This window comes from Nicotiana sylvestris, chromosome 12 (genome assembly GCF_000393655.2).
Source record: "Nicotiana sylvestris chromosome 12, ASM39365v2, whole genome shotgun sequence".
Taxonomy (NCBI): domain Eukaryota; kingdom Viridiplantae; phylum Streptophyta; class Magnoliopsida; order Solanales; family Solanaceae; genus Nicotiana; species Nicotiana sylvestris.
The window spans coordinates 133912664-133927252 of record NC_091068.1 but is presented as its reverse complement, the minus strand read 5'-3'; the positions used below and the strand labels follow the sequence as shown (position 1 = coordinate 133927252).

At 36.3% G+C, this 14589-nt stretch overlaps 1 protein-coding gene across 1 annotated transcript; it reads left to right on the top strand.

Annotated features, from left to right (window-relative positions):
* Positions 1-1926: 1926 nt before the first annotated feature.
* On the top strand, positions 1927-3629 carry LOC104226045 (probable glutathione S-transferase). The gene is made up of 2 exons (XM_009777928.2): positions 1927-2269; positions 3077-3629. Exons 1-2 carry the CDS (start codon positions 1958-1960, stop codon positions 3428-3430), a joined length of 666 nt encoding a protein of 221 aa, XP_009776230.1. The 5' UTR covers positions 1927-1957; the 3' UTR covers positions 3431-3629.
* Positions 3630-14589: the final 10960 nt, after the last annotated feature.

The following is a 14589-nucleotide window of genomic DNA, read 5'->3' as shown; positions in this document are numbered from 1 at the left end:
GGAGGCAGAGACACAATAGGAGCAAGGCGGAGAATTCTTCTACGAGTTGTTCCTTCCTTTTCCTATTTTTCATTGTTGGTTATGACTTTTAGTATTGTAGTTTTATATACTATTATGAATAGCTAATTTATTATCTAGGGTTTTGATGGAACCTTTTGTAGGATAAATTCTTGTTATGTTTTTATATAATTGAGCCGTAGTATAATCTCTATTTGTTCAACTACTTTCTTGTTGTAGTTAATTGATAGGATCCTCAATTAGCTGTGCCTATTTAGTATGTAATACTCGGGAGAGAGTGCATATTTAGGTAGTTGTTGAACAACATCACTCCCGACGTATGTGAGGAATCGATAACCAAGGGTTTAAAGGTAGGATTAGGGATAACAAAACCTTGGGTGCGATCTAAGTGAGCTGTAATTAAAGCCAGCTAGCGTAACTCAGGAGAGTATGTCTAGTAAATTGTCGTAATTACTCGGGAGAGAATTACAACACGCAGAGCACTCATGATTGGTAGAGAATACTTAGGCGAAATTATAGAAGACATAGCTGGAAGGATTCCGACAATTGAGAAAATCATAACTCTAGACCTCATTAATTTTTTCTCCAACCCGTAGTATCTTTAGTTGTTAATCTACTAATTTAATTATTTAGTTAATTAGATATAAGAATCTTAGTATTTATAACTTAGGAATTGTTCGAGCTTGTCTTCTTAGCAATATTGAACAGTTGTAGCTAAGCCTTAGTTCTCTGTGGGATTCGATTCCGGACTTGTAAACCGGATTATATTTGCAACGACCGCTTAGTCCTTTTTATAAGGCATAGTTGGATATGACCACTAAGCTTCCTCTATGCGCTTAGTATCGCCACAACAAAATCTGCTTACAGGGGCGGCTCAAGCACATGAGGGGCTTAAAGCCAAAATTTAATGCGAGGCTTAAATTTTAATGTTCTAACTTTTGATATACAAAGTTGTTAATAATGTTTTTATAATCGATTTCGGCTAATTATTCCTTTTCAATTGATATTATAGCCAATTTATTTAATCTTTTTCTTGAGACATTGTTGATCTTAGGTAAGATTTTATAGAGCAATAGAAGTATAGAACTAATGAAAGCTTAAAGGTACAATGGAAGACTTCAACTAATTAATCTTGGAAAAAGAAGGTGAGTTAAAATACCAAAGAGAGGCAAAATATATAGAGATTTCTAAAATATGAAGATATGGGGAAAAGAAAGATTAACTTGGAATTAAGGAAGGGGAGTAAAAATTTTACGCATTGTCAAATCAACTCAAATTGAAATGTTGGAAAAATTATTCATCTACCCATTTTTAAGTGAGTCAAATTGTTACTTTATTTACATATCTAAAAAAAATTCTTTCCTTTTATATAAAGAACTTTACTTTTGCATTAAAAGTTCTAAATATTATTTTTAAATATCTATAAATCTATTATTTTTTAAAAATGGGCCCTCCGAAATTTGGGGGTCTAAGGCGCAGGCCTCACTACTGGTAAAGGTCGAGCCGGCCCCAAGTCTTTGATTGAAAATAAATTAGACAAATACATAACTTTGAGCTTAGTACAAAAATTATAAATAAAAATTGATCAAGCTAGTATGGTGAATGCTGCAACGTTTTGTTTATGTGACTTTTTCGCAATCGTGTTTGCTTGATTAGATACTCCAAAAACCAAACTGAGGAAATAGGTATAAAACATCAATAAACAAGTCGTGTGTGTAGAAATTTTCAAAAGTAGCCAGCAATATTTAATGAATAGAAGCTTCCACGACTTCGAATTAAGTCGTCACTGCAAATGCAAACATTATATCAGTCAACTTCAAGTGTCAAACAAGAAAAAAATTTGATTGGTGGCTAAGAAATTTCTTTTGACTTTTCAAGCTATAAAACAACGTACACCAACAAGAAAATCTTCAACATATACAGTACAAGTTGTAAAAATATGTCTGAAGAAGTAAAGTTGCTGGGCATTAATGGGAGCCCTGCTAGTCGCAGAGTTGAATGGGCTCTAAGGATTAAGGGGGTAGAATATGAGTTGATAGAAGAAGATTTACAGAACAAGAGTCCTCTGCTTCTTCAATCGAATCCTGTTCATAAGAAAATCCCAGTTCTGTTGCATAATGGCAAACCCATTGCTGAGTCACTTGTAATTGTTGAATATATTGATGAGACCTTTGACGGCCCTTCCATTTTGCCTAAAGACCCTTATGACAGAGCAGACGCACGTTTCTGGGCTAAGTTCCTCGATGAGAAGGTAAGTTGAATTTCCTTGCTTTATGTTGCTACCTACATACATACATTTACACCTTGGTAATGTCATCCTTCTAAGTAAATGGCCAATGAGTCTTCTCTTAATGTTTAATGTGTTGAGAGCAGGGGCGGATTTAGGGGACGGAGGAGGTTTTGTCGGAAAATATATAAGGCAAAATCCGACTTGTGACTCTACGTATTATAAGCCTAGCTCAATGGTTAAGGGAGTTCAAAACATTTGTAAGGTCACTAGTTCAAATCTTACTGGCTATAGTTTCTTTTAATTTTTAATTTTTTTCTTTTCTGAACTCCCTTAGCAAAAATCTCACATTTACCACTGGCTGAGAGAATGGATTGTTGTCTCGTTATATGATCTAGAATAATTTTTACCTCATGTATTACCTTTTAGGTATTATTAACAGCAGGTTGCTACTTACACAATTTTTTCAAATTAGACCCATGATAAAGGACATTCTGTTATACTAAGCTTCTATTATACACGGAGTATGAAGAAAGGCTTAATCACATTAGGATTGATGTATGTAGCCTTATCATGAATTTTTATAAGAGGTTATTTTTGCAACTTGAACCGGTAACCCGTAACTTCCTGATTATATAGTGGCAAATTTTACCAAGGTTTTCCTTCAAAATTACACCCGCGATTATAACTTTCGTAGTCCAAACCTTTGGCATAATTGTGAAAAAGTGACCAACTTCTAAATATAAAACCACAAAGTATAAATCAGATTGAGTTAGGTCAAAGTCTATTTTTTTGTAGTTCTCTTTGTTTATAATTCCTATGTTTTCTCAGTGCTTGCCAGCAGTGTGGAAAGCCTTGTGGAGCAAAGGAGAGGAACAAGAGAAAGACAAAGAGGAAGCTTATGAGGTACTTAAAGTTCTAGACAATGAACTCAAGGACAAGAAGTATTTTGGGGGAGAAAAAATTGGATTTGTTGACATAGCAGCCAATTTTGTCGGATTTTGGGTAGGAATTGTTGAAGAAGCTACTGGAGTAGTGTTAGTGACTAGTGAAAAGTTTCCCCATTTTTGTACGTGGAGAGAGGAGTACCTTAACTGCAGCCAAGTCAAGGAAAATATGCCTAATAGGGAAATGTTGCTTGGTTATTTCAAAGGTCGAGTCCTAGCTGCAGCTGCTCCCAAATGAATATCTGAAGCCAACTACGAAATTTCAAGATCTTTTTGTGGGAATAAATCTAGCTAGCTTTCTATAAATGAGACTTCTCATAAGAAAAATAAAGCTTTCTCAAATTAGTGATGTACTTAGTGTTCCTTTTCTTAAGATCCTCTTATATTGTTATATTTTACGTATTGTGAGAATAAACTGTTCTTGATCGTGTCTTTTATGGATTGATGTTGAGATCAAGATCTCATGTTAGTTGGAACACTACATCCTATTTGGAGGGCGAAGTACATAAATAACCCTTGTCACACCTCCTTTTCCGTCCCCACAAGGAGTGAAGGAGTTTTTCCAATTAAAGGACAATCGAAACGGGATTTGTTTGTTTATTTCAGAGTCGCCACTTGGGAGATTTAGGGTGTCCCAAGTCACCGGTTTAATCCCGAATCGAGGAAAGGAATTACTCTGTTTAACAGTCCGCGAACCAGAAATCCGGATAAGGAATTCTGTTAACCCGGGAGAAGGTGTTAGGCATTCCCGAGTTCCGTGGTTCTAGCACGGTCGCTCAACTGTCATATTCGGCTTGTTTATCTGATTTTTATACAATTATGAGCTCATGTGCAAGTTTTAACTCTTTACCGCTTTTATTATTATATTTTTTAAAAAAAGAATGTGAACATCGTTTAAAAACATGTCTTTGGATTGCGTCACATGAAATGCACGCGCAATCCGGAACACATTTTTATTCAATGTTTTGGGATTTGGATTTGGATCGCATGAAATGCACACCCGAGTTTAAGAAGGTAAGATTATTAAAATGCGCGCCTAAAGCGATTAGCGTATTATTATTTTGGGTAAGGCCGTGGAATTTTGCTAACGGCTCATCCCGAAGTCTAAGTAATTTTACCAAAACGTATGGAGGGCCCCACAGCTTGTGCACTTTATTTGTCGAGGCTCGTCTCATTCATTATTCTTTTAAAGAATTTGCAACGTCGTAGAAATGCATCTCGAACCACGTCACAATCAATGTACCCGTGGTTAGAGACATATTTCAACGTCGATGAGATTTGGATTTGAGTCACATAAATGTGCACTCGAGTTTAGGGAGGTAACATTATTAAATACGCGCCTAAAGAGACTAACGCGTGGTTATTTTGGGAAAAAGGCCGTGAAGTTCGCTAAGCGGCCGATCCCGAGTTCTAAGTAATTAACACGTACATTTTGTGAGGGCCCCACAATCTGTGCATTTTATTTGGCGAGGCTCGTCTCATTTTTATTTAAAAGGATAAACCTACAGTGACTACATTTTTCTATTAAGTTCGTCTCTAAAACAAAAGAAAATCTCTCAATTAATTACATGCTAACAAAGACGTAACTTATTAGTTTACGGCTAATGCAAATAGAAAATTGCAATCGAGTTTGTACAAAGAGAGATTGCTTTCGTTCTATATTCTATTATTTAATAATACTAGAACATGAGATTGACACACAATAATATCAAAACAAATTATCTATTCTTCGATTAATTTAAACTAACGTTTTTAGATGAAAGAGTTATACATATGCAACCCCATTACTCATTAATCAGTCAACTACATTTTTATACAAAGAAAGGAAAACTTTATTCAAGCACAAATCTAAACAGGAGGAATTCAACAGGAACAAAGCCTGGTCAATACTTCATTTCGCCTCAAGCCAAGAGTGTACAAATGTGTACCTGGAAATGGCAGTACAAGAAGAAGAGAAGGAGGAGTCAGCAGCAGTAATAACACAACAACGCAACAGCAACCCAACAACAGCAATTCGAACCAAATTCAAGGCCCAGAAAAATTTGAAGAAAATCAAGCAAGCTCGATAGAACAAACCCAAAAGTTTGTAAAAGACTTAAACATCAACAAACCACATCACCACAAACATACTCAACCCCACGTGTATTAAATCCGAAACTAAACTCGTCTCTCCCTTTGTTTTTGTTTTCTCTTTTTAAACTCTCCAACACTCTCTTAGGATTTTCAGAATGTCTTCCTCTCTCCAAAAATAATCCTCTCTAAAACTATCTTTGTAAAAATTTCTTCCTAAAATGTTCTCCTCAAATCCTAAAATATGTTCTCCTCCCCTTTCTATGTCAAAATGACTCTTATTTATAGCAAGACTCTTGTCTTGAACCACTAACCCGAAATATTCTTTTAATTGCATGCCTTGTCCCCACTACTTAATGTTTTTCTTATTTAATTCCTTTGTCCCCCATGCCTACATGTTTTGTCCCCCACTACATTAAACAAATATATCAACCCTACTCCATTATATCTTGTCCCCCATGCTTAATTTAAATAATTATATTATTCCCCCACTAACTTATGTCTTGTCCCCTACTATATTAAACAATTATATCATCTCCCCACTAATTTATGTCTTGTCCCCCACAATGTACTATTTTAATATTGTTAATGCCTAGTGGACAGAGCACTTAGATTAAATAATTGTTCAAATGCTCAATTCCAAAACTACCCCTCCGACCTTACTGAAATTACTATTTTTACCCCTGAACGTACTGCAATTTACCAATCTACCCCCATCAGCTATAACCAATTCACCTAATCAATTCCAACCAAAATACAGCAAATATGACCAATTTCTAAACAAATTCAAACAACAAATCTCATGAACACAGATTGAATCATACAACATCAAATTAATGGGAATAAGTTAACCATATTGGGAACCAATCCTGGTTAACTTAGACAAAAATGAATGAGCAAGGAGACAACAATATTAACAACAAAAGTAAACTGAAACAACATGAATCACAATTAACGGAAATGAAATGCAAACTGAAATCATATGATGAACAACAAAAAGCAGGAATTATTTTGACTGAACAATTTTTTAACAACAATCCTACTTTCAGATTTAACAAAAATAACAAATTGATCATAACAAACAAATAGATTCAAATCACTAAACTCAAAGCATCAATTGAACTTTAAATTAAATCTAACAACATTATAACAAGGATGAAAATGACTCAAACTAAAATGAACACTCGACATTAAATCACTTGACGAAAATCTAACAAACTTCAAACAAAATGAACACAAATTATCTCTAATACAAACAAAGACCCGGGTTTGAATTCAAACCCAAACCATCGGAACACAAACACTAGAAGAAAAGGAACGGAAGATGAATTCGCTGAATGAAAACTAAGAGACAAGAAAATGGAAATCTACTAGTTTGAAGCCCAGATTCGAACGGAACCTCGATGCGCTAGTTGACTGGAGTTAGAAGCAGAACAATAGGGGTCACTGGTTTTGAATCCAGATGCTCGACGACGACGCAGCAACGCAGCTGAAGCAGATGCTGGACGACTGGAAGCTGAAGCAGATGCTGGACGACACACAGTCGAGCTTGGAGCTTACATCGTTCATGGGAGGAGCAGGGATGTCGACGACTGGGGCTGGACGACTGGAGCTCCTTAGAACACTCCACAAGCAGTCAACGATGAAGACAATGGGTTCTTGGGCTGTTGGTGGTCGACGATGAAGACGATGGTGCTGGCTGGGGTGGCGAAGACGAAGCAGTGGCGATGGGGTTTGCTTGGACGTGATGGATGTAGCAGAAGCAGCAGAAGCGAGCTCAGTGGAGGAGGAAAATGGCGGTGGCTGGAGCTGTTCGTGGTTGACGAAGCAGAAGCAGCAGCAACGAATGACTGGTGAAGGGTCGTTCATGGTGGTTTATGGAGGCGGTGAAGCAGTAGCTCGTTTGGACGTGACGAAGAAGAAGAAGGCGAAAGGGTCGCCATTTCCGGCGATGGAGGCGACGAGGATGGCAAAACTCAGAGACGAAGGAGGTGAAGCTGGAGGGGAAGGGGCAGCCATGGCTGCTAGGGCTTGGAGGAGCTTGGTTTTTTGGAGAAGAAGAAGAAAAAGAGGGGGGGGGGGGGGTAGTTTAGTCTTAGGGTTAGGAAAATGAAAATGAAGATTAGGAGGGGTTAGGTCATTTGGGGTTATGGGGCGGACCGGGTCGACCCGTGTTGAAGTGGACCGGGTCATGGGGAAGGTTGGGTATTTTTTTGGGCCTGTGGTTTGAAATTGAAAAAGAGGCCCAATTCCGATTTTCTTTATATTTTTTGCTCTATTTTCTTCTACTTTCTAATTAATAAAACTAAAATTCTAAATTAAGTTATAAACTAAATTAACTTATCAAAAATACTAACTAATTCCTAGCAACATTTATCATACATAATTAAACACCCATTAAAACAAAGTTGCACAATTTGACATTGAATGCTAAAAATGCAAACAATGCATATTTTTGTAATTTTCATTCTGGTAAAACAAACTTAATTACTCCTAATTGTAGAATTAAATCCTAAATGCAAATGTGACATATTTTTGTATTTTTTTATTAATTTAACAAATACACATGCACAAATAAATACAAATAATTATCCAGAAATGTCACAAAAATTCTCAAAATTGCACACAAAGGAAAATCGTTTTATTTTGAATTTTTGGGAGTAATTCTTTCATAGGGCAAAAATCACGTGCTTACAACCCTCGCCTGTCTTGAATTCTTATCTAACAAGTGTTGACTCTCGTTTGCCCATGGATAATACTTTTAACTTTTGACCTTGAAGTTCTACCCATGGGGTAACCGAGAATCAAAAGTTAAAAGATCATCCCAAAAAATGTTATATTTCTGCAATCTTTTGCTATTTCAACCCTCCAAAATCTAAAATCCAAAACCCTTCATTTGATTGAAGATTGAATCACGGTGTCACCTATCAGGCCTTTGAACAATTTGTAGTTTTATCGGGGCATTTGCATCTATACCCGCTTTTTTGGGTCACATTTTAACTTGTGCCCGCTTTGCAAAAAAAAAATTGCAAGCATACTCACTTTTTCGCGTAATTTCAGCATACGGGGCTGAAGTAGCAAAGACAATCACGCAAAACTTCAGCATTCTAGTAGACGGGCCTGAAGTAGCAAAAATTGCTGAACCAAGTGTGCTGAAGTTTTTGTATGTAATTGCTGAACTTAAGCATAATAGCTGAAGTTTTGTTCTCTATTTGCTGAAGTTTTTGTTTGTAATTGCTGAACTTAAGTATAGTAGCTGAAGTTTTCTTCTCTATTTGCTGAAATTTTTTGTCCCGGATTCATTAGTTTTTTCATTAAGCTTTTTCAAAAACTTCATCAGAAGATGCTGAAGTTATTTAGTTCATTTATAAAAACTTCAGGACTAAATAAGCTAAAGTTTTTTTTGTTCTGGATTCATTAGTTTTGTCATAAAGCTTTTTCAAAAATTTCAGCAGAAGATGCTGAAGTTATTTAGTTCATTTGTAAAAACTTCAGCACTATATAAGCTGAAGTTTTTGAAAAAGCTGTCTAACATACTAGATAAATAATCAAATTGCCAACAGTATCTAAATCATAAATTTTGGAAACAATAAACGTGAAAAGAACAGAATTATCATGAAAAGAATCACTAAATGTGACCTTAAACTTCCCGTACGTGGAAATATTCACAAATTATTGTCTACTAACTTACGTAATTATTATAATTTATTTTTAAATAATTTGATAAACATACTTATGGCAACCATCCCATGAACTGAAGTTTTATAGCAGCACCAACAGCAGCAAAAGAAAGAAGAAGAAGAAGAAAACGAAAGAGGTGAAAGAGGAGGAGAAAGGGAGCTGAGGTTGTTTAAAAAATAGGTACAAATTAAAAAATTAAAAAAATTAGTTATAGATTAAATGAGGGCGACCAAATAGGCGCCCGTACAATTTTTACCGTTTTATCCTTGTAAAGCCTTATAAACTTTTCAAGAGTACAGTGAGAATATGACTTGGGCCATCAAAATCTTTTGGGTAATCTTTGTATAGGCCCATTGCTCCCATAGTTGGGTCTTAAGTATGTCTCATTGCTTTTTCCTACTTTGCTGATATAAGTGGAGACAATATCCACTGCTTGGTGCAAAATGAAAGTAGAAAAAAATGGCAAGAGATAGAATAAAGAATTATAAAGGGAAAGAGGTCAAATATATTCATTTACTTTGATATATTGTTCATATCTATCTTCCGTTATGCTATCTGAACATATTTATCCTTACCGTCAATAAAACTTTTTAAAAACATCCACCGTACAAGGGAAATCCACCAGATTAATCGGACCATTTACATACATGTCCGTGACACGCCGAGTGGCATGTTTATAACGGAAAGTAGAAGACAGCAAAAAAGCAAAAAAATAAACAGCATTATTTAATTCAAGACATCCATGTTACTACATCCTGTGTGGGGCTACTTATGGGCAATTATGTTTATGATTAGACAAGGTCGGTTTTGTGCCGAACCTCCAATAGAGATCTCAATCCATAGACTCTCAACTTGGACAAAAATAGTGTGCAATGAAATCTCATTGGTACCTCAAATATCTATGAGCTGCCCTACATTAGATACTTTATCCCAAATTCACATTAACCAAAACAAGATACATTGTTTAACCAATTGTAAGATGTGGAAGTTGACCTACTTTATATATATATATATATTATGGAAAAGTGAAGTGGGAGTATGATGCAAGCAAAGCTTAGGGGTCACTAGAAAGAAGCCCCTAAAAGTAATTAGGCCAACACATTCTCAATTAAACTATTGCCAATAATCTTCTAGGTATAGTTTAATGGTCAAGACTTTCCAAGTTAGAATTTCAATAGAAGAAAGATATATCCTTATACTATAAATTTCTTCCCTCTTTATGGAAAACATAAGCAATAAGAAACAAATGTGCCCCCCAAAAAACTAAGGAATAAGAAAGAAAAAATCTTTAGTACACCTGGAAACTTGATTCTACTAGCACTAAGTATTTGATCATATCAAGTTACTAAGCCATACCTTGAAAATCTGGGAGACGGTGATTGAGGTGAGAGTAAGGAAGACGACGTCTATATCCGACAATCAGTTTGGGTTCATGCCGGGTCGCTCCACTATGGAAGCTATCCACCTTATTAGTAGGTTGGTGGAATAGTACAGGGATAAGAAGAAGGATCTGCACATAGTATTTATCGACTTGGAGAAAGCGTATGATAAGGTCCCTAGGGAGGTGCTCTGGAGATGTCTTGAGGCAAAGGGCGTGTCGGTAGCTTACATAAGAGCGATCAAGGACATGTATGATGGAGCTAAGACTAAGGTTAGAACTGTGGGAGGCGACTCAGAGTATTTTTCGGTTATTATGGGTTTACACCAAGGCTCTACGCTTAGCCCATTCTTATTTGCCTTGGTGATGGATGCACTAACACACCATATTCAAGGGGATGTGCCATGGTGTATGTTATTTACTGATGACATAGTTCTAATTGATGATACGAGGGTCGGTGTTAACGAGAGGTTGGAGGTTGGAGGTTTGGAGACAAACCCTCGAGTTTAAGGGTTTCAAATTGAGCAGGTCTAAGACATAGTACCTGGAGTGCAAGTTTAGCGCTGAGTCGGGGGAAGTAGGCATGGACGTGAGGCTTGGATCACAGCTCATCCCCAAGAGAGATAGCTTCTAGTACCTTGGGTCGGTGATTCAGGGGGACAGAGAGATCGATGAGGACGTCACTCACCGTATAGGGGTAGGCTGGATGAAATGGAGGCTTGCATCTAGAGTCTTGTGTGACAAGAAAGTGCCACCGATACTCAAAGGTAAGTTTTATAGAGCTGTGGTTAGACCGGCCATGTTGTATGGGGCAGAGTGTTGGCCGGTTAAGAACTCCCATATCTAGAGGATGAAGGTAGCAGAGATGAGGATGCTGAGGTGGATGTGCGGGCACACTAGGATAGACAAGATTAGGAATGAAGATATTCGGGAGAAGGTGGGCGTGGCCCCTATGGATGACAAGATGCGGGAAGCGAGACTCAGATGGTTCTGGCACGTGCGGAGGAGAAGCCTTGATGCTCCGTGAGGAGGTGTGAGCGGTTGGTTGTGGTGGGTACGAGAAGAGGTAGAGAACGACCTAAGAAGTATTGGGAAGAGGTGATCAGGCAGGACATGGCACATCTGCAGATTTCGAGGACATGGCCCTTGATAGGAAGGTCCGGAGGTCAAGCATTAGGGTTGTAGGCTAGGAGATAGTAAAGCTTTCCCTACTTCATACCCGGGGTGAGGCGGGATTGGATAGGGTTGATCTTAGATGACTTGCGGTTTATGTTGAGCCCACACTATCCTTGATGTTTATCTTAGCCCCGAGCCTTAGATACTGGCTAATGTTATTGCATGTCATTTATCTTTTGGTTTTTATGCTTCTGTTACTATTTCTACAGTTTCTTCTGAAATTACTAATGAATTATCTTTTTCTTGTTTTTATTTCCGTCTTCCTGAGCCGAGGATCTATCGAAAACAATCTCTTTGCTCTATCGGGGTAGTGGTAAGGTCTGCGTACACATTACCCTCCCCAGATCTCACTTTTTGGAATTTTACTGAATAATTATTGTTGCTGTAAGTATTTGATCATAAATCTTGAACATGCATATGCTAATCTTGGCTCATGTATTTGATTTTCCTCTTATAGGAGTAACAATGATGTGAGTGACCCCTTTTTCTGTTTGTCAATCCATCAATTCTTGCCGTCCACCACTACTACAATACATAATCAGAGGTTGTACTATAATAAACCTTAAACTCAAATTAGATTCTATAGAGGAAAAGTTACTCTCCCCATTTCAATTTAGATGATGTAATTTGTCTTAGGTATAAAATTCTAACAAAAAGACTTTTGAAATATGTGATACTAAAAACTTAGGGACAAAAGCTTTATAGAGCCATGATATTTATGTGACCATAAAAATTTCTTATTAAAGATAAAGTGGGCAAATAAAAAGTTTAAAAAATTAAATTTTTTTCAAAACATAGAAATGTATCGTTCTTTTTTGAATAATTCAATAAGAAAAATGTGTTAGTTAAATTGAAACGGAGGGAGTATTAACTTTGGATACTAATTACGTGTCAAATATTTTGTCCTGCGTAATAAGAGAATATGACTAAATAAAATCTTTATCTTTGCAAAACTGTGAGCTTGTACTGCTTGTTGTTTTAGCTAAAGTTTGAGATGCAGCAGGTTTGTGTCGTATCCAAAATTATGCCAGCAACTATAAGAGGCAATGTAGACAGAAAAAGCAAAGAAATGGCAGCAGAGTGTTTGGCCACAAAAATGCAATTGAAACAGAGAATTCCCATGCGCCCTATGTCTTTAGTGAAAGCACAGAACAAACCAGTAGTGCTCAGCATAGCCTTGTATAGATTGCTAGTAAAAGATGAAAGATTGAGACCTTTTTCGTTCTTTGATATTTTTTGGGGTCAAACAACAAAACCAAACATGGCAAGTTTACCCGACATAGTCCAAACTATTCTAAGGCTCTTATAAGGTACCCACTGAATTTATATGGAAAAGGACAAATGGTGACTAAGATAAAAACTTTGGTTGTCTTAATTTTTGGTTAGGGTCCCTAAATTAGGGGCTTTTGGATGTAATTTACTTCAACTAATTAACAAGTCCAAACTGCTCCTTGGATCTCATCGGAAATATTTGATGCTCCTTAGGGGCTTTTTTTGCGACTTTAAGTCACCGAATGAATTGCCAAATAAATAAATTAAATTCGGACACAGTTGTTGCTCTGTGATGATATGGACTCGACTCGCTCCTACACACTCTGGGGGTACCATAGCATGCCAGGAAAAAGTGGAGACATACGAGATATATTCACTCCGTTGATTAGGGGTTGTGTCGCCCTGCCTTTCGATCGATGCATTTCGCATACGGGAAGCAAGAGGGCGCTTATGCCCGACGGTAGGGCCTTATTGGGAAGGGCCCAGCCCAAGCGCACTTCTATATCAACCAAATCACTTTTTTAATCTAGTTCGGTTACAAGTTGATCTAAGTTAAAGTGTAGATTGTCAAAAAGCATCAACTGATAGAGTTGTTTCACGATTACTATGACTTAAGAAAGAAAGTATATATCAGTATTTTAAAAGGTGAGAGAGTGAGGCTGGGCGTTTTATTTAATACGGAGCGAGGCGAAAGCCTCGAGACATGGGGCGTAAGCCCACAAATTTTTGTTTTTGAAAATTTATGAATTAATAATATAACATTATAACACAAAAAATATATAAGACACATAAAAAGTTCAAAAAACTATAATTTTTTTTAAAGAAACTCATATAAAATAAAATATCTAGCATGTTTTACAAGTATAAATAATGGAATACTATTAAAGCTACTATGAAATATAAATTAACTACAATGTCTTAACTTTCAAACAATTAAAAATCTAATTTCTTAAAAAATGTTATCAAACTGCATATTTTCTCCCCTTAAAAGTAATATTCAAAATTTTATTAAGTAAAATTGTAATTTAAAATATTACCCCTTCTTGAGTAAATATAAAATTATTTTTAAATAGTAAAATAATAAATTTATAATATCTTTGAGAGACATAGAACTAAGACATCAAGATCTCTCAAGTAAAGATATAAATTTTGGTTATCTATTTTCAGAAGAAATATTCAAATGATATTCACCTCTTGATGTTCTCAATTAGTAAATATGCAATACTATGGCTCGTTATTTGAGTTATTCACAGTTTTTATAATCATGTAGATAAAAACAACTTTACTCATTCATTTGTTAAAGAATTTTGAGAGTCAACAATGCTAATTAGTGAATTCAACACATGATTTGCATATCAACTATTGGGCGAGTCTCGGACGTTGAGCGTTACACGTGTTTAGGACGTACAATCGGGCGCTTGGGGACGTAAGCCTTACAAAACTAAGCCCCACACATGAGCCTCAAGGCATTTTGATAGTGTTTCGCCCCGGGGCGAGCCCTGAGATGAGTCCTAGAAAAGCCTTTTCAAACATTGGTGTGTGTATGTGTGTGTGTATATATATATATATATATATATGCCTATATATATATATATATATAGGCATATAAATTTTATAGGAATTAAATCCATAAAATAGTTGGGACTATATTTTAAATTCAAGATATATTAGTTCAAATAATTTCTTGGGCTAATATAGTTGGATTAATTATAAATCCAATATATATGGATTAAATAAATAAGTCTTAATCCATTGGGCTAAAGTAATGAGCCCACTTCATTAAGCCCAAGATGACATCTTCCTAGAGGCCTAGTTTGGTG